A 24,446-nucleotide genomic window follows, 5' to 3' on the forward strand; every position below is an offset into this window, starting at 1 on the left:
GTTTACATCAATTAAAAGCATGTTCTCTCTCTCTCTCTCTCTGTCTCTAGCCACGTGCTGATCCCATACCCATATGCAGTTTCTGTTTGGGCACAAAGGAGTCCAATCGAGACAAGAGGCCAGAGGAGCTGCTGTCCTGTGCTGACTGTGGGAGTAGCGGTAAGACCCATGTCTGAACTCTGTCTAAACACTGGCTATATATGGCCAGTGCATCATCTGAACGTCTGTGCCAAATAGCCGAAATCAAGTTATCATACAACTAGGAATGTTATTGGTTGAAGTGAATCAAACTTTGTAACTAACCATTTAGCTTTTACTAAACCAGCAATTTTTATTTTGGACACCTGCTCATAATTGTCGGTTGTGTTGAAATAATAGGAACACATTTTTAGCTTAAAGTATTTCTCTTTTTTTTTTTCTTTTTTTTTTTTCTTTTTTTTTTTTCTTTTTTTTTTTTACAGTACTGGTATTTCAGTTATCAGCAGTGTCAATTGATATCACATGGTCATGTGATTGAGTCAAATCCAGAAGGGAGTTTGTCAGAGGTAGTGTTGTGCCAAAATGAATGTTCTTGGCCAAAACAGAAACTGTACATTCTGGACAATTTGAATGAAAACCAAAACTTGGTTGTTTGGGACAACTATAAAGTTATGTATTTTTTTTTCACTAACTTCCTTCAATTGGTATCATCTTTCAATAACACAAAGGCTACTTTTGAAAATGTTGCTTAAATAACTGTTCAAAACAGAGATTTTACTTTTTAGTCTTTTTTATGTGTGTAAAATGTTAAATAACTGCCACACATTGTGCATGCACAATTAGGAAAAACAAATCTGAACAATGGATTTAGAATTTTTGAGTACAATATGCGTTCAGTATCTTGTTTAGGACTGATGTACAATAGTGTTTGTTGTCCATCTGCATTTATCTGTGCATCTTTTATCACGCATCAGAGCGGGTGTGTGCCAAGAACATACCTTCATTAGCCAGGCTTTGCATTAAATGTTTAAACCTGGATAATTTTATATGCAGACTGTTTTTTCCATTTCTAAATTTCTGTTGTTCAAGTCTACTTAATTTGGGGTTCATTTTATCAGCCCAGATTCAGTCAGTTTCCTTTTTGTCTTTGGCCATAAAACACCATTTTCAGTGAAGAAAATTGGTACATCGTAAGTCAGAGTGCAATGAGAATGATGTATAAATCTTTGAAACAGCCCAGGAAATGTCAAGACAGATGATTAGATGGGGGAAAAAATGGTCATCGGTAAATATTGAAATATTGACTTAAAAATGTTGAGAATATTGGCTATATATGAATGTATTGTGGAAAAAAAGAATTTATAGTTATAATGCAACTTGAGTAGTTATTGATGAATGTTTGAGAAATGTGGTAAAAAAAAAAGGCAAACAAAATAGTGTTGGGTTTTTTTTACTATAAAAATAGTCTATTCTGTAAAAGTATTGGCAGAAGGGTTTTACACAATCACAGATGGATTCAAGCTAAAAGGTGTGCAGTTTTTCTCCCCTGCTTCAAGTTTGCTTGCTTGTTTCTTTTAAACTAATTTATTTATTTTTCCCTCCTCCAGACAGAATTGCCATGTTCCTGTTAAATTACCTGCTCTTATGTTGTAATTTGTTTTGAACAGTGATTTTGAAATGCCACAAGGAATTGTTCTCCCGGTGACATTTTTATGACTGGGTTTGACTTAACAACGCAGAGGTGGTTTTCATTAAGTGTTCGTGAAAGTATAGAAAATGTGCTCCCACTGTAAACCGCAGCTGGTTCGCAGCCCTCAGGGACAGGAGTACATGCTTTTACATGACTATAACGGATCGACTGCCATTACGGTGTACGCGCATACCATTTCTGCCTCGTTAAGATCAAATTATCCTTAATTAGCCACTCAGAAGTGTTTTGATAATACAGTGCTTTTAGACTCCGATTTGGAAAGTCTTCACGCATGGCTTTTCGCATTGTTGATGCCACGTGTAAATATTTAACTGATCCACGGTCAGGGGAATCTTTCATTTGTTGCTTTTTGATGTTCTCTCTCCGCTTGATTAAGTCTCTGTTAACATTTATCCTGTAATATTTCAACAAGGGCTTTTTTGTTTCCTGCCAAACTTAAAGGATTAGGTAATGTCGCTCTTTTAATTGAGCGTGTTTGGAGACTCTCTCTAAAGCCTGTTTGTTTTATTCCACATTTCTCCTCAAAGGCCATCCATCATGCCTGAAGTTCTCCGCTGATTTGACTGCAAATGTCAAGGCCCTGCGATGGCAATGCATCGAATGCAAAACATGCAGTTCCTGTCAGATTCAGGGAAAGAATGCTGTAAGTCTCTTTTCAAATGCACTGATGGCATTGGCCCAGATCCTGCTGACATCTTTTATAGTGTCAGAGCGCTGCTTTTGTTCTGACACTTTTACTGCAGGATGTTGTTTACTTGTGTTGTGTAGATTGCATCTTATTTTTTGCTTGTCTGACATGTTTCTCTCTCTGTGTGTGTGTGTGTGTGTGTGTGGGTTTGTGGGTCCAGGACGAGATGCTCTTCTGCGACTCCTGTGACAGGGGTTTCCATATGGAGTGTTGTGACCCACCGCTCTCCAGAATGCCAAAAGGTACATTAGGCTTTTGTTTGCCTCTGTGGATTTTTCCATTCTCAAGGTGAAGCTGTTAAATGTGCCATTACACAAAGGCTTCTGGTTACATAATAGTAAGATGATATGTACTTTACGTCATGAACTATTTAGTGGCTGTCTCGCTCTCCCTCTCTTTCCAGTCTCTTTCTCATTGTTAATGATTTCGCCTCTGGCTTGCAAATGACTGTGCTTGTCCTTTTCCGTTAATGGCAGTTTGTCTGAAATGGGCATGTAAGTGCCAAGATAAAAAGAAAGCAGCACCATAAAGTGTTTCAACAGAGCAGAACAAGTTCATTTCACTTAATTTTACAGTAGCCTTCAGTGCTGAATGTCTGAAACTGCTGGAGGGAGGTGACATTCTGCCATGGGAAATCCCATCAAATTTCATTTGGGCTTTGTTATGGGTGAAAGAAAATGCTTTAACTAAAACTTGAATGTTAAGGATGTCAATTAATTTAGTGTGATTAATTATAGCAAAAATAACACTGTTAATCATAGCGACCCACAGAACAGCGAGACCAAAGATGTCTGTCTGCATTTCTGCAGTAAGAACGCTTCCTGTGAATGCCCCTGTGGGAGTATGTGACCGTCTACTGCAGACAAAATGACAAACTTGCAGTAGACCAGCAAAAGACGTTTTTAATTGTATGGAAAAAGCCAAACAGCATAATGACTAAGGCGATATTTCTAATATCAGGCCTCAAATAAATTAGTCTGTCTGAAAAGCTATTGATTTTTGGTTTTTTCAGTATAACATTTATCAAGATTTTGATTTGTGCTCTGTCAAGATCACAAGAATACAGAAACTTAATAATGCTTGGCCCCTGTCAGCTTCTGTATCTTTACATTTTTGCAATTCCATTTGGTCGCCACTGTGATTCTCACTGATGCTTATCTTGTGAACCAGTGCCACATACTTTTGCACAAGATATCTTGGAGCTTCGGATCTATACTAAACATTGATGAAAAATTAGCATTACTTTTAAAATTTGATAAACTAAAGTTCAATCATTCAGTTTGTTCATTTGCTATTTTGCTTTCTAAAGAGGATGAGAAGGCTGAAGCCATGTCAGGAAAAGAGCCCCCCACACAACTTCAAAGCCATTTATTCAGTGTTTCCTTGTTGGTATGTTACCTGTAGAAAGTTTGTTTTTCTTGGCTCAGTTTCTTTTCTTCTAAAGACAGTGGAAATGAAGGGAAAGGCACAGCGGGTCGTCTCTGCTCAGCACTATAAAGACATACCTGAAAAGTGTCACTGCTACAGACTTGATGAACCATCCTTGAAATGCTTCTCACTTTTTGTGCCTCTGTCTCTCTCTCTCTCTCTCTCTCTCTCTCTCTCTCTCTCTTTTTTTCCCTGGACCTCCCCCAGGAATGTGGATCTGCCAAGTATGCAGGCCAAAGGAGCAGGAGGGAAAACGGTTGCTACACAAGACAGCAGCCCAGATCAAAAGGCGATATGCAAAGCCAGGAAGACCAAGAAAAAATCTAGCACATCCAACAGTGTACGAGAACTCATTTCATCTATCTTGTTCATTATGCTTCAGGCTTAAGGTTACAGGTCTCACATCAGTATGTTGCCTAAACTGTAAACGCTCTTTTTGATGGCCTACTCTGATTTTTGTCCTTCACAATCTTGCCTTGAGAGTATATGTAGGTTTTCACACCCTCTCATCCAAAAGGTTTAAAATTAGCATGGCTTCTATGGTGTACCTTTCGCCTGGGGCATTCTTTGCTAGTCTATTTTTATCCTATGGCTGTGTAGTAAAGCTCAGTTGGAATGCTGTCAGTCGGACTGGGTGAGTCTGGGTCAGCAAGCTTTTAAATGTGCCGTACTTGAGGGATTATATCTTTCCTGAAGGCTTGATGAGCACTGATAGACACAGTGAAATGTGTTGCTGAAACTGTGAAATCAGGCTCGGGCTTAGTCACAGTCTAGATGATCACAGAGATTCTCATTCATTTTTGGCTCATGTTTTTAATGCAACCATTGTCTGCGTTCACAGGTCTGACAGTGGTGGTCCGGGATCCGTTGAGCTGTCTGAAAAAGCACGGCATGGTAGGGGTTCCATAAGCACTTTCTGTACCCCACCCTCATCAAGCACCTTTATACCCACCACAGATGCCAGGAGTCTCACAGACCCCCTCACATCCACACCCACCCTCACTACGTTACCCCCAATCAACAAGAAAACCAAAGGTCTCATTGACGGGCTTTCCAAATTTTTCACGCCATCACCCTTGGGTCGCCGGTTGCACGGTGGGACATCAGGCTCCTCAAATCAGCACAGGCAGAGGAAACGGGGCTATCGGAAATGCCATGCCAGCATGACGACGCCAGGTGTGAGGTTAAATGCCCCGTCTAGTGTTCTCCTTACCCCGTCCCCTTCACAAGGACACAGCCCCATCTCGCTGAACCCCGCCCAGTCATCCTCACCCTCCTCCGCCCACTCCCCCCACAGCTCCTCCTCCCAGTCTAGCGGCCCGTCCCTCAGTAGTCTCCCAGGCAACAACCAGCTGAAGGGACTCTTTGATGGACTGTCTCACATCTTTACCACTCAGGGACAGTCCCGGCAAAAGGGACTCCCCAGCTACGCACCACCCAAGCGAGCACGCCGCAGCCAGGACATTTCCACCTCACCCAAAATGTCCCTGCAGCTTCAAGGAAAGAAGTCTGTCAAGGGTTTCGGTAGTAAATTAGCATCCCTATCCGGTTCAGCCTCAGGATGGGCGCCCAAGCGGGGCCGGCCGTTTAAGTCAGCACTCCATTTCAAACGAACTCCCTTCTTGAGAAAGCACAAGCTGCTAGGCAGGATTAGGTTTAAGGCCTCCCCAAAGAGGGAGAACACCACACCAGGGAAGGGCAGATTGGCAGATGGAAGAGTAAAACCAGACCCAAACTATGGTAAGCACAGGGGCCTAAACCTCCGAACGACCGACTGGCTTTTTCATCTTCAACCGTTTTAATCATCTTCCTTATTTCGAAGCCAAATAACATGGATTTTTGTTTTTCAACTAATACTGCATCTCTACATTTTTGGTTGTAACCCTTTTATTCAGTATTTTTTGATTAATTCTGAAGCCACTAAAGCCTTAGATTTCTGCTCTTTGCTCACGTCCTCATGCTGCTCACACCTGCCTCTCAAACCAAAGTTATTAATGCTTTTTCCCTTTAGTAACAAGCGCTTTAATGTAAAGTGTTTGCATTTCAAATGACCCTTGCTCCTGGTTTGGTTCCCTCTCAACCTCTGCACAAATGGAGTATTTGTTTAGAGGGCACTGTTGCCTAGAAACAAACTGTGATGTGTGGTTAGAGGTTTGAGGTTAGTGTGTTGGCCAGCAATGTTGATATGAGCCTTTCCTATCAGCCTTCCTTTTCCATGACCGTAGAGATTTGCATGCCAGCAGTTGTGATTTTGAATGCCATGTTATCAAGTCTAAGGTTAGTGCTTGCTTGTATTAGCTTTGGGTTTTGTTGTGTCAGCATCTTTTCAGTTTTTTTGTACTATATTCTGCAAATATAGACTCTTAAAGGGCTTTTTTATGACCTCTCACAGCCTTTAATGCCAAGAGATGCCCAAGAAGAGAACAGCAGGAAGGAAGGATGACTTTACTCAATGACCATGTGGCTGAAGAGGATCTGAAATTGTTCAGACACATCAAGGAGATCACAGCAAAGGTGAGGGGAGTGAGCCACCTGTTGTCAACAGAAGATGTTTAAGAGCTCACTGCAATTTTTCACCTAAACAAAAGCTTGATAGTTCAAGAAATCAAGACCTAAATATTGCTAAATAATATAAAATAATGATATTTTTGCAATAGTATTATTTCATTTTGTTTACTGATTTTTAGGGGTGTAACGGTACGCAAAAATCACATTTTTATAGTCTAGGTTCCGTTCATTTTCGGTACAGTAAAGGAAAGAAATGCAAAAATTAAACAGCAGGTTGTTTATTACTATAAACTTTTAATAACAATTTGTTTACACTTTTTTTTAAAAAATACTTTTTAATAAAATATATATAAAATAAAAAAAATAATAATAAAAAAATTCTGCTGCAAAGTTATCCACTAAATAAAATACTCTGTCTCAAACCAATATCATATAATAAAATATAATGAAAAATATAAATAAATAACTATGATTACAGGGCAGCATTACCAAACCCAGCTTGTAGGTCTGCTAATATATATAAAAAATATATATATATATATATATATCTTTTCCAAAGTGTAAAGTGCAGCATCAGTTTCAGTTTTTAGACCTGCTCAGATTTTGTTATTGCATTGGACCGATCGGAATGAAGAGCAAAGGTCTGTTTAAATGCCGACGGGAGCTGCGTTTGAATTAAAATCATTTTTTCCCTAGTTGTAGTGATGTTCACACTCGCGTGATGCCTTTTGAAAACCTTAGGCCAGTGACACACTGGCATATTGCACCTGTCAAATAGTCTATTTTGCCGTCAATACTGTTGACGGTGTCCTTTATCAGTAGGCTTTATATTTATGCTCAGCTTGAAATATAGATATTGTTGTCGTGAAGACAAGATCCTGGTCTGTCGGCGGTCTCCCTCTGTCACCTATAGCAGCAGCAACGCGCCAGGCACGATTCTGGTGTGTAAAGACACAGAAAACGCAAGGCAGCAGAAACGCACGCTCATGCCATGCAGCCAGTGTGTCACATTAGAATCAACTGCAGTGCGGGATTTGCGCTGAACGCGGAGACTACCGCAACTTAATATGTTCGTTTGGAAACACGAAAATGTACTTATGTTCCGCGAACAAAATATTGCATTCATTCATTCGGTACACACATGCACCGTACCGAGAGCCCTGTACCGAAACGGTCCAGTACGAATACACGTACCGTTACACCCCTACGATTTTATTTGTATTACTATTATTCAACCTATGTTGTGCTACCCTATTACCTGGTCTCCCAGTCTGGTCTTTGGCTGGTTTTATAGAGGTTCTGTGTATTTTTCCTTCCGGGATTCCATCTTAAGTCACATTAGACCAGCAAAACAACCTTGGCTCGATTAGGTGGGTTTAATTAGAGCATTAATTCGGTTTCTAACTTATAATTTATTTCAAAAACAGAAAACTGGTGGTGATCAAGGACAATCCCCTCCTTTGATTGAGTTTGGGCAATATGAAATACAAACTTGGTATTCCTCGCCATACCCTCCAGAATACTCAAGGTAAGTCTAAAATTAAAAAAAAAAATTCCCATGCAGTTTTAAAAATGTTTGCCAGATACAGGCTTAAGCAAATGTAAACTAGTGTGTGATTTAGAGTTTCTCCCTGCTTTTGTAACTTATGCCACATTTTTCGTTATAATTAACTGCTGCTCACCTTCTCAGATTACCGAAGCTTTATCTCTGCGAGTTCTGCTTAAAGTATGTGAAAAGCCAGGACATTCTGCAGAGGCATTCAAAGAAATGTGGGTGGTTTCACCCTCCAGCTAATGAGATCTACAGGAAGGATAACCTCTCTGTGTTTGAGGTCAGTTTATGCTCTAAATTCTTGCACAAGGGGCACATGCACATCTTCATCCGCTTCCTAATTCATCATCTGCATTTGCAATTAAAACAAGAGCGGGTTATGTCCAGAGATTAAAGGCTATGAAGTGCGACGCTTGTTGAAAGACACATCTCAGAACTGGATTTTTGTGGATTAATCATGTCAGATTAAGCCAATTCCTCAAGGACTCTGTATCTTGTTTGTCTAGTGAACAGTAAATGCATCAAAAACCTAGTAGTCCTCCCAAAAGTGTTTTAAGTCCTTTCATTGCACTCCGTTTATGAATTGTGAACTTGACATGTAGATTTAATTGTTTTCTTTTTTGTCCTCTTTGCCCAGGTTGATGGAAATGTCAGCAAAATTTTCTGCCAAAACCTTTGTTTGCTTGCAAAACTTTTTCTGGACCACAAGACATTGTATTACGATGTGGAGCCTTTTCTCTTCTATGTTCTAACACAGAATGATGAGAAGGGTTGTCATCTTGTTGGATACTTCTCAAAGGTATTGCAACATTTAAATAGATGCAATATGAATTATATATGTAATCCTATGACAGTGAAGTACAGTAAGAGTAACAGTGGGTTATCTAGTGGGCTTCTGAAGAATTTCTTGTACGGTGCCTGTTTTGGATCTGAACCTTTTCTGAAATATGTTTGAAGGGTTTTGTGTGGTTGTTTGGTTCAGTTCAGGACAATGGCAGGTGCAGTGAATGCATGCGTTGGCAGTGTGCTGACACACTCTATCTTTCTCTCTTTCTCTCCCAAAGGAAAAGCTTTGCCAGCAGAAGTACAATGTCTCCTGCATAATGATCATGCCTCAGTACCAAAGGCAAGGATTTGGGAGGTTCCTCATTGATTTCAGTAAGTTATTCGTTAATTGGTTTGGAAGTTTTAGGAAATGTGAGCATTAAATTGTTTGCAACATGAAAGGTTGCTTCTTTGCATGAAAGCAAAAAGAGGATCTGTTCAGACTAGACAGTCATGATAGAAAGAATAGTGTACTTGGTTTGTATATCTTTTATATGCTGTTGAATGTACTACATGAGATCATTTGTTTGCTTGTGAATGTTTTGATTTGCTCTCTGTGTAGAATTAGCATACTTTAATGCAAAAGTCTTGGAAAAAATACTTGAAGTATAAGTAATTATCTAAATCTGACTTTGCTTAGTGCAGGATTAGCTCAAACTTTAACCAATAATTGCATAATTTGATATGTAAATTAATAACTCTTACGAGTCAGTGTACAATTTAAATTACAAATTTATATTTGTGTGCGTGTCTATCGGTACTTGGACTGGTTTGTAATGGTCTTCTCTATTTTTATCCATTAATAAAATACTGTACTGTAATACTGTTTTAATGTAACACTGACATCACAATAACTGAGGCAAGTCTTTAGCCATTAGAATCAAAACTATAATTGTTAAATTTCTTACAAATAACACCAATTTTGTTTTTTTTTTAAATATTATTTAATCCAAGCTTGTGAAATATTCCTCAAAACCTTAAGAAGCTGCGTAGAACCATCACTACTTGTCGTCATAAATTGTGATTGAGTTGTTTTATGTTTTGTCTGAGTGACACTCGATCCGATCTGACAACAATACTCATAAACAATCGTTTCTCATCTCCTCTCTTTGTGTCTTTTTCTGTCTTTCCAGGTTACTTACTTTCCAGGCTAGAGGGCCAGGCTGGCTCCCCAGAGAAGCCTCTATCAGATCTGGGTCGTCTGTCCTACTTGGCTTATTGGAAAAGTGTCATATTGGAGTACCTGCACAACCACCCAGATAAGAGTGTCAGCATCAGGGGAATGAGCCGAGCCACGGGCATGTGTCCACATGACATCGCTACCACACTTCAGCAGCTCAACATGATTGATTTCCAGGATGGCAGGTGGGTTTGACTGTGGTGGTATCGGTCAATCTCACATGCTTTCAGTGTACTGCGTTATCTCTGAAGACATTATTAGATTTCAATATATTTAATTAAAGCCACAATTATATCAATTTTTGCATGTGCATCAATACTGAATTATAGTTTTGCCTACTTGTTTCACAAAAACAGTTTTTAGTATTATATATAATGTTTAAAATGATATGTTTGTCTAGGTTTATAATCATCCGGAGACATCAGCTAATTGAGGAGCACATGGACAGACTGAGAATGAAGCCACGGCTTCATGAGGTTGACCCTGACTGCCTGAGCTGGACACCAGTTTCAGTCTGCAGAAGCCCACCAGGGGAGCTGAAGAGGGCTATAGCACAGGGCTAAAGGTCTATTCACTATTTGATCAGGGACTGAACACAACTGATTTTAGGGAACCCAGTTTTTATTTGTTTGTCTGTCCAAGTACAGAGTGCTCTAATACTTAAAGCCAAACTATCAAGGATTTTTCTTTGCTAAATTTCCCTTTATTGAGCCAGTACAAATAAATCGATAAGTGAAATCTGGTTAAAACCATATTTTTGTTTTACCCTGCAGTCGCTATGATGATCTTTTAATACTGATTTATATTCAGAGCTTTCAAGTTTGATTTGACAGAAAATCAGGCTTCTCTCATTCTTCTTTCTATTGACTTTGTCCACAGACAAAGAAAAAATCTATGGCAGTGTGCTACTTGATGTACTATTTGCTCAGATTACTTATTTTTTAATGCATATCTTGTAAGACTTTCTACTCCCTATCAGTGCTCTTGGTGTAGCTAATCACAGACACCTATATGTATACCTATATTGTTTCAAATGTCAAAAAAGCCCCCAGAAGTAGGCACTGTGCATTAATACTGTTTCTTAATCCATAGAGAATGAATCCTCTGCAACAAGCTTTATATAACTCTACAACAAATATCTAGGTGGTTTTCTTGACGCATACAGAGGCGTGATCAGTTCATTCCACAGGATGACTTGAAGTCCACACTACAATTACAGTCTCGCATTAAATCACTGTTTTGTCTGCATTATTAATGTTTGCAGATATCGCAGTGGAAACAGCAGATTTTGTTAAATGCCCCTTTATTGTTTCCTTTTATTGACACCACCTGACTCTCTTTGCATAATGCTGAACTCGACTCTTGTTGGTTAGATGATCAAAGACTGCTCTGGTGGCTGTCTAAAAGCAAAGCTTATGTTTTAAAATTCAAACCTATTCAATAAGCAGATCATGGTGATCACTCATTCCTTACTTGGCTCTGCATTATTAGCTAAAAGATGATGCCTGCATGAAAAGTGAGCTAAATTTATCCCATCGTTTGCCTTTCAGGAGTTCAGGGTGAGTTCACAGAGATAGCTGAAAGCACTTTCAACAGTAACCCAGCTTCCTGAGCGACCTAAATCAAAGCCCTGTATTATTAATGCCTCTGAATATCCCATGAAATGTAATCTTCCACAGCCGCTTAAAAATAAATGTTGCTGAGATCAACGGCTAATCAAGAGACAATCTCTGCACTGCAGGGGCGCTGCGGAAGCAAAATGGATAACTGAGATGTTATTTGTCTGCTTGGCTTCAGCCTGTACAGAGTGACTCAAACAAGCGCATGTTTGTGTTTTTGTGGCGTAACAGGCGGACCGTCGTGCGGGGTGTAGTGCGTCAACCAGGAATTTGACAATGGGGATGGGCTACAGTAGCACAAGACCTCCACTAACCAAATGCAAGAACGTCAGCAGAAGATACTCAGACCCACTGTTTGCCAACAGTGCTGGGAAAGATTTCAAAGTGAGTGAAGAAAGCAGTGATGATGATGACGATGATGAAGACAACGATGGTGAAGACAGTGCAATCAAATCCCAGTCGGGGCAGGGGCTCAAGCGAAAGGTAAAGATCAGAATCTTCTAGTTTTCTTTGCATCTACAATTGTTCACATTGAATTTCCTTCATCATTTGGGAGGCGTATTTAGTTGGATGGAAAAAGATCCAAAGCTATCCATTTGCCAGAAATTTCCATCAGTCCTTAAGTCCATAATTATAAGTAATATAGCTTTCATGATTTGTGTGGGAGATCTTGGTTCTGTATCACCAAGTAATACTGCAGATTATTTGCACTGGGGTACTGCTATCCCAGAAAGCCTGGGGGAGAATATGTTGTGAGGAACTTGCGGTCAGCTTGATTCTGCACACACTCATTTGGGGTTTTGGGCAGGCTAAGCTTTCCAAATGAATGGCCTGTGGTGTAGGCACTGAGGTCTAAATGATGGGCTTTTGCATTTAGATCTTGAAGCAAGCCATTCACAATGGAGCCACATTTCCCTATGTTTAGCATCACCCTTGACTATCTGTCTCCTCCAAACCTCTGCTTTTTGGATTAAAGGGCATATGGGACAATTTGACAAAAAAGTGGCAGTTGTTAAGTCTAACGGTCTTGGACATCTCACTGTATTTATTCCATTCTCAAACAAACATTAGTCAGTTCTCCGTTTAGTGAATAGCCCCCTTAAATTTGTTTGTTTGTGTTTCTTAGCATGCACCAACTCTTCGACGGAAGAGAGGGCGAAGGAGAACACGAATCAACAGCAGTGTCACAACCGAGACCATCTCAGAGAGAACAGAGGTGTTAGACGAGCCGTTCGAAAACTCTGATGTGGAAAGCCCTCTGCCGCAGCCCAGCAGGAGGGGTGGCAGCGAGGATGAGGAAGAGGAGAAGAGCCAGAGATTACACATGCGTCGGCCTGGAAGACCAAGGAGATATGAAGATGACAATCACTCCAATCAATCTAAAGAAGCAGGGAATGTGGAAGGTAAAACCATAAATGTTAATATTTACAACATACTGCTTTGTTTGCATATTTGAAAGAGAAGGTAACATGGGACATTTTTTTTTGGTGTTTCTGAAGCAGTGAAAAAGGACAATCCTCGACCTCTAAAACGGAAGAAAGGCTGGCCCAAAGGTGTCAAGAGAGGCCCTCCTAAATGGAGACTAAAGGAACGCAAAATGGGCTTTAAGCTCAACCTCTACACACCTCCTGAGACGCCAATGGTCACAGTGGAGCAGGAGCAAGAAGAGGAGCAGGATGCCAGCCCTGCTTCCTTCTCAGGACAATGCAAGTCGATTAGAAATCCCAGACCAGAGGACCCAGAGCTGGACCCCTGCGATTCAGAGCCCCACAGTCCTGAGCCATCTGAGTCTCACAAAGTAAATGAGAACGGGTCATCAGACAAATCTGACTCGGTGGAAAATTCACCCTGTGGTGATGAGACCAGTGAGAGAAAATCAGGTCCAATAGACGATGCTGAAGAGTCCTCTCAAAATACAGAGGAAGTCAAAGACCTGAAGCCAGAGGGTGAAGCAGAAGGCAGGGTTGGTAAGGGCTCAGGTAAACGAGATGAAGAAGAGGATGAAGACGAAGAGCCAGAACCATCTCATGTGGATGATCATGATGCGGATGATGAGGATGACAGCCATGAGCAGAGAATAGACAACCCGGTGCCACTACCAGAAAGAGACCTTATGGAAGACCCAGAGCCAGTTCCAACTCCTAGTAACAACAATAAAAATCCTGAATTGCAGCCGAGCCCTGTGGACCCACCGCCTCATTGCTTAGAGGAGCTTGGAACTGAAAGCACTCTCTTGAACTTGGACGTGCATCAGGGTGACACTGTGGACTCTGATCATCCTCCAGACTCAGAAACAGAGGAAGAGGATAACAGTCAGAGGCCTGAAGAAAAGCATATGGGCCCGTTGACCCCAGCAATAAAGGAGGACCATAACATTTGCCCTGAGCTTGACATGGAGACTGCCCAAGCAGTGCAGTCTCTGACTCAAGAGTCTGAGCAGGAGAGGCACTTTCAGGATTGTGTGGAAACTCAGGAGGCCTGCCACAGCCTACAGCGGTATGTTCATGTTGAGCAGAGCCCTCAGATGACTCCCGTGGATGACTGCCAGCAGTCTGATCACAGCAGTCCTCTGTCTTCTGTCCATTCTCACCCGAGCCAATCTGTACGATCAGTCAACAGTCCAGCAGTGTCCATTTTAGAAAGTGGTTACACACAGATCAGTCCTGATCAGGGCACTGTCTCCGTGCACTCGCTTCATAACAACATGGAGACTAGTCCAATTATGGATGTGCCCTCTGTGTCAGACCATTCTCAGCAGGTGGTGGACAGTGGCTTCAGTGACCTAGGTAGCATTGAGAGCACCACCGAGAATTATGAAAATCCCAGTAGTTACGACTCAACACTGGGTAACAGCATTTGTGGCACGGGAGCAGGAGCGGGCGCCTCCTCTCAGAGCAGCTGTTCCTATGGCAACCTCTCCTCCGGTGGCAGCCACAGTCAGAGCAGCTGTGCTGTGTCCCAGCAGATGGCCGGTCCTGTAGTGAACAATACTGGCTCTTGCAGCATGCTCCAGCAAGCCAGCATGAGCTCCCCTCAGGGATGCAGTGTGAAGTCTCCGCAAGGCTGCGTGCCGGAGAGGCAGCCCAGCCATCCACACGGCCATGGGCACGGGCATAGCCACAGTCACCACCACAGCCATCACCAGCACCATCCACACCATCAACATCACCAACACCCACAACACCAGTACCAGCAGCCTCTGTCGCACTGCTCCATGCCGCCCAGTTTCCCTCCACCCATGCAGCTGCCAGACATCCCAGAATCCAACAATCCCTCCAGCAACCTGGGCCTGTACGACCGAATGGGCCAGGGAGAGTATGGCGGTGGACACTATGGTCAGCACTCAGCTACGTTCAGCCTGCATAAGCTACAACAGCTCACGAATACTCTCATGGACCACTCTTTGCCCTTCAGCCATTCTGCCTCACACACCATCTCATCCTATGCAAACAACAACGGATCATTGTCCACACAACTCGGTCCTCACAATCCCTCGCTGGTGTCACTGTCGCAACCTGGTGGAGGTCCTCAGTCACAGGCTACTGTGACTCCTCCCCCCAACATGACACCGCCGCCCATGATGCTGCAGCGCAACATGGCTACACCCAACATGAACATGGCCCAGTCTCAGAGACTGCAAACGCAAATGGCCCCCAAGAATCACCACCACCACCCCGTGTCCATCCGCTCCAAATCGGCCCCTCTGCAGCCCCACCACCAGCAGCAGATGTACGGTAGGGGTCCTCAGACTGTAGCCATGCAGGCTCCTGGGCGGACGCTGGCTATGCCGCCGCGGATGAACATGGGAGTAAACCTCATGCCCGCCCCGGGTTACAATGTCAACTCGATGAACGTGAACGTCAATATGGCGATGAACACTTACAGAGTGACGCAGCCCATGATGAACGGAGGCTACCATGGCAATCCTACCTATATGAATCAATCTCCACAGTACTCTATGCAGATGGGCATGATGGGTACTCAGCCTTACCCACAGCAGCCCATGCAGGCTCCTCCTCATGGCAATATGATGTACAGCCCAGCAAGTCATCATGGTTATGTGAACACTGGCATGTCCAAACAACCCTTAAACGGGCCTTATATGAGACGATAATCAGCGACCTGAAAGTGAAGGGTCATGATGTTGCAAAGTCAGCTAGTTGACTTGAGTTATTTAGTTTGTTCTTATTTTCATAGTCAATGTTCGCTTTTATGGATCTTTCTGAAAGAACCAGCACTTGGTAAGAATGCAAAAAAAGTTTTGTTTATTGGCTAAATTTTAGCTTTTTTCCCCTGTTTAGGGGAAGCCTTACAGCATCAGATTTAAAATGTAACATTTATGTAAGCGTAAATCTCCCCCGAACTGCATTGCAGTTGAATGGAGGTTACATTTTCTTTAAGTTGGAACCTGCATTATGGAACCTTTAAATGTGCCTGCAATGTATGTTTTTGGACAAAAGAGCCTTTTCAATGTACCTTTAGCAATCGCAAGGTTATATATGTAAGTCTGTACTCATGCCTTCCTATTATTTAAATTATTGTAAATCTACTTTTATATTTTTTTAAATGTAAGGTTACACTTAGCATGCTATAATGTCTTTGTTAGTGACAGTGCATCAAAGTAGTACTGTACAGTGTTGTGCTTAAATAGCAAGCAATTTTATATTAAATGTATGGCCTTGGTTAGGTTTGCCTCATATGGAAGGACAAATTAAACTCTATTTTTGTTGATTCTAATACTGTAAAGATTTGAAAACATTGTCCCGTTTGGCTTGGAAGATTCTATTGCTAATTGTGTATAATTTGTTACTTTATAACAAGTTTCTTTACCTGAGGCAGCTTTCTGTTTTTATACAACTTAAAGCAATTTCTGTCCCAATAGCAAAGAACAGTCAGTGTCAGTATTTGTACATGTAGAAATCTAAATCAAAGGCGGAGGGTAAACGCAAACATTTCAAATGGGGCAGAGTTGCAAAGTGATTATGAGTGTCAATTTACTCCAAAGTTGGTCTTTTATGAAATGCCTTTAAACTTTCATTCCATCTGTAGATTTTTTTTTTAATCTTTATAAAACATCTGATTTATATTTTACTGAAATGTAGAGCAGTAGCCTTGTTGATAGACAAAACAGATGGCATGTAAAAAGGTAAATTGTATCTGTGTCTGTTTGTATAGCTTATTTTGTAGCCTTTGTACCTGTACAGAATGGCAGTTTGACGTAAGAGGGATATCCTGATTGTACTAATTAACAGAGCAACAGTCCTGTATTTATGAGTTACCTTTTTAGTTGGTCAATTAAATGCTGTACATTTTAGCAGAAAATAAATTATGATGAGCCACTGACAGACTTTAAAGTGTGTATGGGCTCCGTTTTCATCTCCTGCTCATTGTGACTCGTACTTTCTTTCTTGAAAGGATCCGTTACAGCCAACAGATTTTCAGATGTATTGTTATGGTTGGAAGCAATCTTGTAGAGTGCAAGGACTACTGAATAGAGAAACGAATGCTTTTCTCTGTAGATGGATTGATCAATTTAGCTAGAAATCACTAACATGTATCTAATGAAACAACACAACTGCCTTTGCATTAAAAATGAACCAGTAATGTCCTTGAGGACAAATAGAGCCAAAGGAAGTACCTCTTTATTATTTAGACCATTTTATCCTGCCATACAAACATTACAAATCATTAATTACACCCCAGAAAGTATCTGGCTGTGTGTCTGAAAGAAATTGCTGCATATTTCCTTATGTTTAATCAATAAACGAACCATTCCTTAAATCTTGAACTAACTTGACTTCAAGTCAAATGGCCTAAAAACTAAAGAACAGCAATAATAATCCAATTGAATTTGAGGTCTCCTTCCATTTTCCGTTGGGTTATAGTATCCATACACAAAAGAATGTATCTCAGTCACTGATATTAGTGCTGAGCATGCTAATAATCCATCAACAGAGCATCAGTTCGGCTGTTTGGGCAGCTCATTTAAATTCTATAGAGCTCACTTGATAGAGTCCTTGAATACCTGTTACTTCCCTCTTATCTAAAGAGATTTAACATGCCCCGTCTCTCTCTTTACTTACTTTCTGCTTTGCTGAGTGCATGGTCAATAAATGGAGCTCCAGGGTAGAGAAACTCTGAGAGGTTTAATGTAGCTAAGTCTTTTGTCTCCTCTCCAGTCCATAGTAATCAATGTTCAAGCCTAGGTAGCATTAGCAACGTTATTCCGTTTCCCCTCTGCTGCGATGAAACTGATGGCAATCTAGAGCTGTCTAACATCGAACCAGATACTTCAACCTCCCCAACTTAAACGTTTTACATAATCTATTTGACATAAGTGATGCTAGTAGCTTTAATATCTTTTTTCTAATTTAGACATTGACCAGATCTATGTATATTCTCCTGGCCATGCAGCTGAAATGCTCGTGTACAGTCACTTTTTTAAAATGAATTTGTACTAGTGTTAGTGTTCTTTATAGGCCATCTACTTTATTTCCTGTTGCTTAACATGTATTATTATGCCTTGGAGAGTAAGAAAAAAAAAGAACATGCAACATTTGTCTTCTAATTGTATGTTACAGTTTTAATGCAGCTAATAGGGGACCTGTAAAAGCTATCAATGCTGTTTTTGATTAGTTCAGCCTGAAAGCAAGCACTTTACTTATTATTTTCACAAGGCTTCTGTTTTCAGTGTCTTAAAACATTGTCATTGCGGGTATGCATGATTGATTACACAGATATAACAGTTGAAATGCTCTGTCAAAACAGATGTCAATTTGCAGTAGATTGTGCATTTTAAAAGCTAGTTGAAACCTGGCTTTCTATATTTAGGGGCTGGTTTACAGGGCCTGTATTGCCTGTGATCTGAACAATTGCTCTTCTCTCTTCAAAACATTCAAAAGATTGGATTTCCAAAGTACCACTTAGTATATCAGTGATCGTATGTGTAAAATTGAAAAAAGATTACATTTGTCCCCATAATGGTCTAGTTCTTGCCTCCAATATTAACAGCCTGGGGTGGTCTGTTTGTACCGACCAGACGCTGCATGTCTGCTTGGCCCAGAATAGCTTGCACATTTGAAATGATATTTTTAGCCTATTGATCTATGAGTTGTGACCTTAGCAAAATGCAGTGCAGGAGCTGATGAGGGGAGTGGCGCATTTGCGACCCCCGACTATAGACACAAATACAGCACCATGTATTCGGTCCAAAATTCTGTTTCCAGCAATGATAATAAATCGGCTTACTAGAATGATTTCTGAAGGATCATGTGGCACTGAAGACTGGAGTAATGATGCTGAAAACTCAGTTTTGCATCACAGAAATAAAATATATGTATCCAAAAGTTTCACACACACACACATATTTGAGCCCCTGCCCCTGAGGAACTATCTGCATCTCCCTGCTGTGGATCACTTTCTGCGTTCACACTGATCGTCCCCTCACAGCTGCTTGTTTGCATGAAGTTGAGCCTGTGTTGCCAACGCTCGCTGTCATGATTTCATGAGAAATTGGGTGTCCATCATCCATTAGGTATTATTTATACCAAGTACACACAAGTTACATTAAAATATACATATAGATACTATATAGTGCATACTAAAATTTGACTAATTTCTTGCACTAGATAAACTTAATAAATGAATAATTAAACCTCATTCATTGTAATAAGTGAAATTACATAATTACATTAAAGAAAGTTGTGAATACATGCAGGGTAAGTACAAATGTATATCAATTAAGCTAATCAGGCTTATCGAGTAATTGTAATAAGCTAACTAAAACAGACATTAATTGGCATAAATGGTATTTCTAGGAGAAGGTTGTTTTTGGAGGTTTTTTAGTGTTTTTTTTTAGAAAGTATTTATATTTGTGACACTATATTGCTTTATATTCCCATGTTTTTGGAATATTGAAGCAATGGGAAAAAAAAAAGATATTTGCCCTCCCTCAAATGTCTGTAGACATTAACCCTGTTCAAATTTATTTAGAACATGCCAAAACCAGAAATGTGAAAATGGTCCCTCACTGTGAGTATAAACCTTTGTTATGAACGGAAAGCTTGTTTGTATATCTCTGTGCAGCATGCTAGCTCCTGCTCAAACTTTTTATCAATAAGACACCCCTCAAACATTCCCCATAGCCTTGAGGAGTGGAATATCACATCATTATGCAAATATGAAAAAAAAATCATGTTCTCATCACAGATCGTGCTTGTGTTGTCATGTTTATGGTTCGTGACAGATACAAGGGAGGAAGATGGCAGCTTCAGTCAAAGGCCAGTGAATCTGACTTTTGTCCCAGAGGAGATGGTACAGCCAATTATTCCCTCCTTACACTGCCTGCTGCGAGCCCTCCTACAGGCAGCTGTCCTTCCTAGCGCCCAGTGACTACATTTGACAAAAATAGGAAATCTCTGTAGAGCTGTGCTTGTAATTTAATCCAAAAGGTGTTTCTTTTTTGAACCGAGTTTAACACAGTCTCTGTAATGCGAGCTTGGCTGCTGCAAATGGAATGGTAATTGCTTTTCGCTTCCCAGATATGTGAAAAGGACACATGAATCATCTCCGGAGAGGGATGGTTTTCAAAACCATCAGCACTGGATGTTTTTTTTCTCCACTCCTCTCATACTCAGTCACCACCATCACTCACCTTGACAGGGAAGTCATTAAATTGGTGATGTTGAATTCCTTTTACTGTTTTGTCAGGTTCACTTATTTCTTCAACCTTGAAATCTTATTTTTTTTCCACAAAAGCAGCTGTATTACTGTGAGACGAGGTCTTAATTTTCATGAATTTCAAATCATTCCAGCACGTTCCAAAAAAAAAAAAAACTTAGTCTCTAGCTACATTTCCGTTAGACATTGTTTTATATACATCTTTAAAGTATGTTATAGCATATGTGTGAAATGCAGAAAATGTAAAGAAATATGTGCTCAGTATGTGGGGAGTGACGTTCATTCTTCATGCCCGAGATAGCAGCACAATGATCTTCTAAATATTTATAGCTTCTCTCTGTTGAAACAGCATTACAGCCACACTACATTACAGCAGTTCATCTTCCATGAAAGTTGATTCATAATTTGATATGGAGCTAAATTACTGCATACATAAAATCATTAAAAGATCTTACCAACCCCAAATTTTTGAGCATTTTTTTGTTTTGATTGTTCAGTGCTTTTGTTCACATTAAAAGGGTGTCACCAAAATGTCATCATATTTACTTTCTCATATCACTCCAGACTTATATGACTTTCTTAAAAATTAAAATTATATATATATATATATATATATATATATATATATATATATATATATATATATATATATATATATATATCCTGTACACTTTTTCTAAACTTTCTTTAATAATTAAATTAAATGAATGCATTTAGCAGACGCTTTTATCCAAAGTGACTTACAGAGCATTCAGGCTATCAATTTTTACCTATCATGTATTCCCGGGGAAATCGAACCCCCAACCTCGTTAACGCAATGCTCTACCACTTGAGCTACAGGAACACAAGTAAATGACAGAAGCTTCATTTTTGAGAGAATTATCTCTTTAAATTGTTCTCCAAAGTTCTCAGCTGCTCTAGAAAGCCTGAGTTGGGACAGATGTCTCTGTTCAGCCTGACAGCAATGATGGCGTCCGTAAGAGTGAGGTTCTCGCACATCATGAGGAAGGCCAGGACCAAGGCTCCGGAGCGACTGACTCCCATTGCACAGTGAACCAGCACTTTGCCTGCAGCACACAAATAACTTCCTAACTCATTCAGCATCTCTGACACTGGTTACCATTTACATATTTCACTTATTAAAATGACTGTATTGCCGCTGACCTTGCACTGTTACATTTATTCTTTTGCTCGGCTAATTTTAATTTCTATGCAATCACTGACAAAATTAGCCTGAAAAAGGTCAAGGAAGTAAGACTTGCCATTTTGAGTGAGTGCGGCTTTAATGAAGGATGCAGTGGAGCAGAAATACTGGCTCAAATCAAACTGTGGGTGATCTGAAGCCTCCACTCCACAGTAACTTATTCTCATGTCTGAGTAGAACTGGGCACCCGTGTTGATGCGATGTGGCCCGTCGGCACAGTTTACAACATGAGTGATTCCCAGATCAGCGAGGAGTCCTTTATCACGAGCCGTTGACCTGAAATGAGTGGCTGTTTAACACGTCTTTGTGTTTTTAATTAGGCCTACATCATTTACATACACAGAATAAACTGCAGACACAGGCAGCTATAGTTTAAGGCTGTGACTGCTCAGTACTTACTCATCTCCGATGTACAGGCCGGGCCAGATAAGACTGACAGGTCCGAAAGTCTGTCTGTCTGTCAGCAGCAGACTCCGCAGATCTGATATAGATGGCGCCTCATACACTGCCTGCATTTGAGAGGCCGACGGTTTGTCTTTAGGAGCTTTCCTGTCAAAAAAAAAAAAAAAAAAAAAAAGAGTTAGAAATCTCTGGAATCAGTGATAGCCTTATATTCTGTTAATTCAGTGCATGTGTTCTGAGTAGAATGACCAGTGCACATTTTCATGGGATAGTGTCATTTATTTCCATTGTCAACAAGAAAAGATATATTTCAGATGGAACAGTGTGACATTTTTGGTCTGTTCCACTGGTCAGAGAAATTGTAATTCTTTTATCACGTTGTTTGGTCACCAATTTCATAAAAAAAAAAAAAAAAGGTGGGTTACAATACAGTGGATTTGACCAGAAACCATAAATATGTTGACGCATATGATACCCATTAGAAACTCACAACAGGGGACCGACCCTTTAGTCATGTAGCCATGAATTCATCTTCCCATAATAAAAAGCAAGCCACAACGTTTCATTTCCTTCCAGAAAAAAAAATAAACTTAACAAACACGCTTGCTGAAATATAACTCATCTGAAAGAAATGTAAAAACCTGTCATTTATTTCGCGACCCTGCTACCCTTCAGTTTTGCTTTTTGATACCCACTTTGCCATTGCACTACAATGGATATAAGCAAACAAGATCTGGCCCAATAGAACTGGGTCAAGGCCATGGGGAAGGAGGCCCTTAAGGGATGTGCGCTTGAAATGGGATTCATCACATTGTTACCAAGCTTTCAGTTACAATTTGTAAGCTTCCAGTTTTTTCTTCCTTTCTCGGACGAGGCTCATGTCAAGATGTCGAAGCTGGTTGAGAAAGCCAGGATTGGGACAGATGTCCCTGTGTTGCCGTACAGCTTTAATGGCCTCCATTAGTGTAAGATCCTCACAGATCATGAGGAAGGCCAGCACCAGGGTGGCAGAGCGGCTCACTCCCATCAGACAATGGACAAATACTCTTCCTGAAGAGCAGAACAGAATCATTGCATGATATCTTTACTGTACAAATGCGTCCTTTTAGTATAGGCTATAGCCAAAAGAATGCTTCAGTGCCATTAGACATGATGTTTTTTTACATACCTGTACAGTTAATTACATTTGTCATTTCTGAAGACAACTACAACTATTTGAAAAGGAGTAAATAAAAATAGAGAAACATGGAAACATGCCATTTTTTTTTATTAAAAAGGGCAATGTTCGTTGTGTTGTGGAAGTCGTAGTGCACGACTTGGGTGGGAAAATAAAGCATTCCCCAAGCAGGGGAATTTTTTTATATTGTCCATAGTTACAGACTTGCCAGTGATATGGTATTGAATATTGCATTAAGAATGTCCATGAGAATGTTTCCTCCAATTTATCTCACCGTTTTTCGACAACGCTGCTCGTATAAACCTTGCTGTGGGATAGAAAAGCACTCTTATGATGAAATCCGGGGAATCATCAGCCTCCACTCCATAGTAATCAATATCCATGTCTCTGTAAAAGCGGGCTCCAGTGTTTACATGAGGGGGTCCACTAGCAGCATTCACGATGTGTGTGATCCTCATATTATACAACATGGACTTGTCTCGTGCCGCAACCCTGAGAAAACACAAACGCAGCGAACATCCGTAGTTCTGTACGTTTTCATTCAATTTCCATTTGAACAGAAAACATAATACATACTCATTGCCAATGTACACATTAGGCCACACTTGGTTGACATGTCCAGTGGGCCGTCTGTCAGTCAACAGGAAGTTCTGCATTTCGGCAACGGATGGTGTTTCATAGGCACACAGCTCCTTGAGAGACATCCTGGCCCAAAAATATTTTAATAGTACATTTTATTATTTAAAAATTGCAGTAAGGATTTGGATATTATCACGTTGGCTTTCTCCAGTAGCCCATCAAACTAGCTGAGCCCACCTGAGGCCATCGCTCATGAAATCTTCTTGTTGCTAAGAGGCTGAGAGCACATTGACACTCCACTTCAGCTCTTAACATCATTCAAATGAATACTGAGGGCTTTTTATGGAATATCATTCCACTTAGGATTTCTTGACTGTTGGGGCAAATGTGTTTACAGCTCAGGTGTGGGAAAGAAAACGTGCGAAGCCAGAGCCGTGAGCGATTCAGTGAGGTTAGCTTCCATAATAGCTGTCCAAAACACCAAAATGCTACATTCTAAAAGCCTCTAAAATCTCCTTTCCTTTTGTGAACTTACATTTAGCAGCCGGTGGCCCTTTTTTTTCCCCTCGTTCTCAGATTGCCTGCTCTTCTCTCCTTGGTCAGGGACGCTGTAGACAGCCAGTCCACAGATATGTCTCTGGAGGCTGTTTCTTTTTTTAAATGGTGTATAATTATAAACCTCCCTGGATACAAAGATCTCTTCCAGGTCTTAGTGGGCGGTCAGGTTTGCTTTTAGAAGACATGTCTTTCCCTAGACAATGATCTTTTGAGCATGTTCTGCACAAAATGTGTATATCTTGGATGGACTCCCAATATTGTAAATCACTCTTGCAGTGCAGATGATGGTAAAGGTGGGTCATCAGTGGCTTTCATTGCATGCATCTTTATCATGAGTCATTGTGCAGGGAAATACAC

General features: G+C 40.6%; 2 protein-coding genes across 5 annotated transcripts in view; one reads left to right on the forward strand and one right to left on the reverse strand.

Annotated features, from left to right (window-relative positions):
* The window catches only part of LOC113112704 (histone acetyltransferase KAT6B-like), a 34,613-nt gene extending 17,741 nt beyond the window's left edge, over nt 1-16,872 (forward strand). The window contains exons 3-17 of one of the 2 annotated variants that reach the window (XM_026278480.1): nt 51-159; nt 2,218-2,333; nt 2,539-2,620; nt 4,014-4,146; nt 4,648-5,546; nt 6,199-6,320; nt 7,742-7,842; nt 8,005-8,146; nt 8,504-8,665; nt 8,931-9,024; nt 9,825-10,056; nt 10,272-10,428; nt 11,722-11,973; nt 12,617-12,893; nt 12,990-16,872. In XM_026278480.1, coding sequence (XP_026134265.1) covers nt 51-159; nt 2,218-2,333; nt 2,539-2,620; nt 4,014-4,146; nt 4,648-5,546; nt 6,199-6,320; nt 7,742-7,842; nt 8,005-8,146; nt 8,504-8,665; nt 8,931-9,024; nt 9,825-10,056; nt 10,272-10,428; nt 11,722-11,973; nt 12,617-12,893; nt 12,990-15,604 — 5,493 coding nt within the window. In that variant the 3' untranslated portion in view covers nt 15,605-16,872. The remainder of the gene's footprint in view (nt 1-50; nt 160-2,217; nt 2,334-2,538; nt 2,621-4,013; nt 4,147-4,647; nt 5,547-6,198; nt 6,321-7,741; nt 7,843-8,004; nt 8,147-8,503; nt 8,666-8,930; nt 9,025-9,824; nt 10,057-10,271; nt 10,429-11,721; nt 11,974-12,616; nt 12,894-12,989) is intronic. The other variant, XM_026278481.1, reaches the window with a different exon arrangement.
* A 4,067-nt stretch (nt 16,873-20,939) lies between these two features.
* Nucleotides 20,940-24,176, reverse strand: LOC113112705 (inactive dual specificity phosphatase 27). 3 transcript variants are annotated; one of them, XM_026278484.1, is made up of 8 exons: nt 24,067-24,165; nt 23,769-23,904; nt 23,529-23,657; nt 23,227-23,444; nt 22,609-22,825; nt 21,773-21,922; nt 21,432-21,649; nt 20,940-21,236 (listed from the first exon to the last, which is right to left on the reverse strand). In XM_026278484.1, the coding sequence occupies exons 2-8, from the start codon at nt 23,783-23,785 to the stop codon at nt 21,049-21,051; spliced, it is 1,137 nt and encodes a 378-aa protein (XP_026134269.1). In that variant the 5' UTR covers nt 23,786-23,904; nt 24,067-24,165; the 3' UTR covers nt 20,940-21,048. The 3 variants fall into 3 exon arrangements, with proteins under 3 accessions (XP_026134269.1, XP_026134267.1, XP_026134268.1); XM_026278482.1 differs by having other exon boundaries at nt 23,227-23,657; XM_026278483.1 differs by lacking the exon at nt 23,769-23,904 and having other exon boundaries at nt 23,227-23,657; nt 24,067-24,176.
* Between the last annotated feature and the right edge of the window lie 270 nt (nt 24,177-24,446).

This window comes from Carassius auratus, chromosome 13, assembly GCF_003368295.1.
Source record: "Carassius auratus strain Wakin chromosome 13, ASM336829v1, whole genome shotgun sequence".
Lineage (NCBI taxonomy): Eukaryota > Metazoa > Chordata > Actinopteri > Cypriniformes > Cyprinidae > Carassius > Carassius auratus.